This window comes from Tupaia chinensis, unplaced genomic scaffold, assembly GCF_000334495.1.
Source record: "Tupaia chinensis unplaced genomic scaffold, TupChi_1.0 Scaffold000706_1, whole genome shotgun sequence".
Taxonomy (NCBI): domain Eukaryota; kingdom Metazoa; phylum Chordata; class Mammalia; order Scandentia; family Tupaiidae; genus Tupaia; species Tupaia belangeri.
This window is the reverse complement of record NW_006160229.1, coordinates 1,866,274-1,872,554: the sequence shown is the minus strand read 5'-3', so window position 1 is coordinate 1,872,554 and position 6,281 is coordinate 1,866,274. Positions and strand designations below refer to the sequence as shown.

General features: G+C 39.9%; 1 protein-coding gene and 1 long non-coding RNA gene across 5 annotated transcripts in view; one reads left to right on the top strand and one right to left on the bottom strand.

Annotated features, from left to right (window-relative positions):
* The window catches only part of LOC102484560 (uncharacterized), a 66,911-nt gene that overhangs the window by 21,919 nt on the left and 38,711 nt on the right, over window positions 1-6,281 (top strand). The window lies entirely within an intron of this gene.
* Window positions 2,244-6,281, bottom strand: part of CUNHXorf66 (chromosome unknown CXorf66 homolog) — a 4,743-nt gene continuing 705 nt past the window's right edge. The window contains exon 2 of the mRNA XM_027776684.1: window positions 2,244-3,105. Within this exon, the coding sequence (XP_027632485.1) occupies window positions 2,274-3,105 (832 nt within the window). The 3' untranslated portion in view covers window positions 2,244-2,273. The remainder of the gene's footprint in view (window positions 3,106-6,281) is intronic.

Here is a 6,281-nt window from a genome sequence, read left to right as displayed (position 1 = left end):
CACGCGCCCTATAGTGAAAACCTCTCAAAAAAAAAAAAAAAGTTAAGTAGGGAATTTGTTCACATCAAGAAATTGGGTGATCTGAGAATAATCAACACCTGAGTAGCTGGTAATGCAAAGGCAGTGCAACATAATGGAAGACAGCATAAACCAATCAGAAGCAAATCTCAGTTCAACCTGGTAGTTACTATATGTGATCTTACTATATGTTAACGAGCCTCAATTTACTTATATAATTCTTAGATAGTGGGAAACTCTTGGGACTTAAATATGTCGAGTGTGAGGAAAGCGTTCACACAGTGGTTCTGGCTGTTCAATCCTTTCAGGTCTTCAAAGGAAAAAAAAGGAAGCAAAACATTTGAGGGACACAAAAATGAAAAATTGTTGATAATAATGTATATGATAATATCTTTAACTGGACTAATATACTACAGTGTATTCATGCTGGAAAAATTAATTTTGCAAGCTATAATGATATACAGTGATTGAGTGTATAAAAAGTATTTTTGAAAAACCTTGTTAAGAGTTATACAGTTAGAGCACTTAGACTAATATGGAGCCCCAGGTATGAGTATGGCTGGACCTCCACTTTAGGTAGAAGCCATGGGAGGCTGCGGTATTAGAAGTGATTATCAGAAATTTTCTCAAATCAGCTAGAACAAAGCACACTAAGTATCTTAGTACATTCAGTCTGCCATAACAAAATACCACGGACTGGGTGGCTTATAAACAACAGAAATTTATTTCTCACAATTCTTGGGCAGTCAATATCAAGGTGCCAGCAGATTCAGTGTACAGTAGGGGCCTGCTCTGTGGTTCACGAATGAAATCTTTTTGCTGGGTCTCCATACAATGAAGGGGTAATAGGTCTCTTTAGCCTATTATTCATTCATTTTTTAAAAATTTGACCAGAGAGAGACAGACACACACACATACACACACACACACACACACACACAGAGAGAGAGAGAGAGAGAGAGAAAGAGAGAGAGAGAGAGAAAGTGAGAAAGCAAGCCACCAGGTCCAGGACTCAAACCGTTGGCCATGTGGGAGTGTCCAGCGCCCTTACCACCACGCCACTTGCTGGTCCCTCTTTAGCCTATTGTAAGGACACTAATCCCATCATGGTAGCTCCTCACCAAAATCCCATGTAAACCTAATTACCTCTCCAAAGCCCCCACTTCCTAATACCATCACAAAGGGTACTAAGCTTTGACATGTGGATTTTGAGTGGACATAATAAATATTCAGTCCATAGCACAGAGCTATTTCCAACTAGCACTGGGCACTACAGGAAAAGAGACCGTCTTAAACTGGAAGGCTGCACATCAACATTTAAAAATAGACTTAATTGCATTGAGACTTCAGCTGAGAACTAATCTAAGGGAATGAGAAGTTCAGGGTACCTAACTTGTAGTTCTTTCTTTTTTGATTTTTTTTTTTTTACTTTGATATAGGGCATGTAAGCTCAATAGGAGAGAGACAGAGACAGAGAGAGAGAAAGTGAGAAATCACTCCCTGGAAGGATGTTATATCACAATCCTGTCTTCATTCTTCTCCCAGAATTTTGGGCACTCAAACACACACACAGTATGTTTCTCAAGCTGCTGGATTGAAACTCGAACCATGCAGTTGGCCATGTGGTTTCCAGTCACCTTAAATATCACACCACTGGCTGGCCTGAAATTCTTTTCAATTTATTTTATTTACCAGAGGGCATGTGCATGCAACTGAGAGAGTCAGAGACAGAGAGAGAGAGAGTGAGAAAGCATCCTCTAATGAGACATAGTCATACCACAATACCTTTCCTCCATTTCTCCACTCTGTGAGGATTTAGGGCATGCACACACACACACACACACACACGCACGTGCGCGTACACAGCTAGCATGTTTTTAAAGCCACTGGGGCCAAGACTCAAACCATGCAGATGGCCATGTGAGATCTGACTCCTTTAACCACTAGACCACAGGGCCAGCCTTGCAATTCCTTTCTAGGTATATACATGGTTGTTTATGATTCCCATCTAAGTGACCAGATCTAAGTACATCAAAAGAGTCTTGTGCCTCTCAAATATAATGGTAATTACAATAATAATGTTATGTCATTTATTTGTTATTTTAAAAACAAATTGCCTCCAAGGTGGATAGGGTTGATCTTTATAGTGATCCTCAGTAGATTTTCCTTCTTTCAGTGTCTTAAGGAATAATGAACACAAGACAGCTCATAGAAGTTTACTCCTTCACAATTGGATTTTATTTTTTGTTGAGCCCTTAACCATGTGGGATGTCTTTAGGAAGGATTTCATTGTATGTTATGTTGCAAATAATGGTTATCTCCCTATTACTGTCATCACTGTCATATGTATCACTCTCACTTACATTATCATAGTATACATTGTCCCTGGAATCTACCTTATGAAAGGACCCAGAAACATCTGGGTTTTGAGCATCTTTGCTCTTTACCCCAGAAATACTGACCAAAGACTCTGAAGAAGCTTTACAAACAAGACATCTTTCCCCATAGTGTTGGCAAATCTGAGCTAATTTTGGCCTAGGTAATATAATTGCCTTCCTTAAGCTCACTGACTTTTTTAGATTACGATGTCTGGGTGACTTGACCAATTGGTGTAGACCGAATGCCTTGGTTGGCAACATTGGATATTTTGGTTGGAATGGACAAGGTAGGTTGGTCAACCTGGGTGAATACTGTAAACTGGCTGGCCAAGGTGGCCTGATTGGCTTATCTGGATAGGATGAATGGACTTGATGGGCTACCTTATGGGCATGGGCTAGCTTGTGTGGCTTTTCTATACTGTGTGTATTATATGATTTTCTGGGGTAAGATGAACTGAATAGTTTTTGAGGTTTTGATGACCTGGATAATTTCCCTGAATCTGAGGGCTTGATTAATTTTTCTGCACTGGATGGTGTGGATGACTTTTCTGGACCCGAGGGCTCAGAAATCTTGTCTATACTGGACAGCATGGATTGTTTTCCTGGACTGCACAGGCTGGGTGTCTTGGATTCACTGAATGACATTTTGGATGGCTTGGATCGCTTGGATGTCTTGGATGACTTGGCTGCTACACCATCTTTCTTGACTCTGAAAGTATAGAAAATGTAAGGTATAGCAATTTAAAATGAAAGAGTCCTATTGCTATCATCAGCAAACATAGGGTACTATGTGAGTTTAGACTTTTGGTCCTTTTTGGGTTTTAGTAGAAAAACTAAAACATAGGGGCTGGCAGGTGGCATGCTGATTAAGGTGCTGGGTTCCCACATGGCGGACCATGGTTTGAATCCTGGGCCTGGTGGCTTGCTTTCTCTCTCTCTCTCTCTTTTCAAATATAATACAAATAAATAAATAAATTTTAAAAAATTAAAACTGAAACATGGTAAGATTGCATAGTAAAAGTGATGATGGAGGTTATAGATATGAACTCGTGTTGAGTGCTTTTTCTTGTTGTTTTTAGAGATTTTTGCTGTATGCCACACGTGCTTGCCAGAGAGACAGAAAGACAGAAAGCAAGAAATTACCCTCCAGAGAGGATGATCATGCCACAATTAACTTCTCTCAGGTTCTCTTCTCGAGATTTTCTCCAAACATGCACATGTGCTTAGTGTGAGTTTCAAGCCTCTGGGTTTAGGATTCAAACTGTGGTCGACCATGTGAGAGTCCAGAGTCCAGTGCCTTAACCACTATGCCACCTGCTAGCCCCTAAATGCTTTTTCTTAATAGTGCTTTCCTATTTCATATAAGATAAACTTACAGTCTCTGTCTGGAATGAGAAATGTTGTTTCAAATCTACTGTTCAGTGAGAAAGAAAAAAAGAGAGGTAAAGTCTCACTTATTCCAGAAATTAGGCATCATAATAAAAAGCCACACTAATAATGCCACAAAAGGGGGAATAAAAAACCTATTTAGACCAAAGTCATTGTTTTCCTATTAATATCATGCTTACAACATCAAGTAATGTATCCATGCCTATTTATATTCATAATATTAATCTAAAACGGAAAGAATTAGAGTACTGATAGCACATTTTAGGCACTAGTGCTTTAGGAAATTTTTAGGGAACTGGTATTTCAGGGCCAGAATTATACTCTTATATGAAAGGCAGGAGCTGAGATTATGAGAACAACAACAGAAAATAATTTTTCATGCTATTTAAAAGAAAAACTAATTCTGGGGCTGGCAGGTGGAGTGGTGATTAAGAATGCTGGACTCCCACATGGCCGACTGCAGTTCGAGTCCCGGACCTGGTGGCTTGCTTTCTCACTTTCCATGTCTCTCTCGCTCTGTCCTTCTTTGATCAAATTAAAATAAATAAATAAAGTTAAATAAAATAATTCTTAAAAAAAAGAAACACAACATCTAGCTCCTGGGGTCACCACATGGCATGGTGGTTAAGATGCTGGACACAAGCACATAGCCGACCATCGTTCGAGTCCCGGACCTGCTGGCTTCCTTTCTGACTTTCCCTCTCTCTGTGTGTGTGTCTCTCTCTGGTTAAATTAAAATAAATTGATGAATCAATAAAATCAAGTAAATAATTCTTTAAAAAAATAAAAACATCTAGCACTTTGTTTTACACTGAGAAGTAAATGAGTTAATATGGACACAAGCACATAGCCGACCATCGTTCGAGTCCCGGACCTGCTGGCTTCCTTTCTGACTTTCCCTCTCTCTGTGTGTGTGTCTCTCTCTGGTTAAATTAAAATAAATTGATGAATCAATAAAATCAAGTAAATAATTCTTTAAAAAAATAAAAACATCTAGCACTTTGTTTTACACTGAGAAGTAAATGAGTTAATATGGTGTCAGGGCCAACAGGTGGCATGGTGGTTAAGGTGCTGGACACTCCCACATGACTCACCATAATCTTAGTCCTGCACCTGGTGGCTTGCTTTCTCACTTTCCCTCTCTCTCTGTGTGTCTCTCTGTGGTCAAATTTAAATAAATGAATGACTAAATAAAATTAAACCAAATAATTATTTTAAAAATATATGGTGTTGGGACCAGCAGTTAGCGTAATGGCTATGTTGCTGAACTCCCATGTAGCCGTGAGGTTGGAGTCCCGGACCCAGTGGCTTAAACGCAGGCTGGGCGCATGTGCGTGCGTGCCCAAGATCCCAAGAGGAAAATGGAGGAGAAGGGATTGCAGCGTGGCCATTCCCCCCTGGGGGGTGATTTCTCACTTTCTGTCTCTATGTCTCTCTCTGTCTGTCTGGCAAGCACACGTGTCCTATGGCAAAAACCTCTCAAAAAAAAATATATATATAGTGTCAAGACCCATAGTAAGTTTTCTATGATTGTTAGCAATTACTGTTTTTATTATTATTTATTTATTTAATTTGCTAGAGGGCATATGCACTCACTGGAGAGCATAGCAGTGGGGAGTGAGAAAGCACCCCCTGCAGGGAATGGTCATGCTGCAATCCCTTCTCCTTCATTTCTCCCTCCTTTCAAGATTTTGGGCATGCACACATATATTTGGCATATTTTTCAAGCTTCTTGGTCTGGGACTCAAACTGTGCTGTCAGCCATATGGGACCCAGCCACCTTAACCACTTGTACCACAGGCTTGCCCTATTTAATGTTAAAATAATTGCCTATCCAAAATGTTTTATTTTCTTTGTAAAACAGAGACCTAACTCTCTTTACCTCTCTTTATACTCCCACTCATATTCATATTCATGCTCTCCTTTTTCTTTTAGAGAGATTTTGGCTATAGGGCACATGTGCTTGCCACAGAAAGAGACAGAAAACAAGGAATTACCCCCAAGGGGGATGGCCACCTTCTCCATTCTCTTCTCAGGATTTTAGGCATACATGCACCCAGCATGAGTTTTAAGCCACCAGGTCCACGACTCAAACCACAGTCAACTACATGGGAGTCCAATGACATAACCATTATGCCATCTGCTGATCTCATATCCTCTTTCTCTAGGCTGAATTTATAATTTATAATGAAATTAATAGCCTGGGGTTTAACTGAACTCTGAATAGGAAACAGTTTTGGCTAAAGTTGATAATGTACCTGAGAATAATTAATTAGTTAACTAATTAATGGTGTGGTTTTTTTGTTTGTTTGTTTGTTTGTTTTGCTATAGGGTGTGCATGTTTACTGGAGAGAGACAGAGGGAGAGAGAGGAGAGAAAGATGAGAAAGTAGAGTAGAGGGACCAGCAGTTAGCATAATGGCTATGTTGCTGAACTCCCATGTAGTCGACCGCTGTTTGCGTCCTGGACCCGGTGGCTTAAAACTCATGCTGGGCG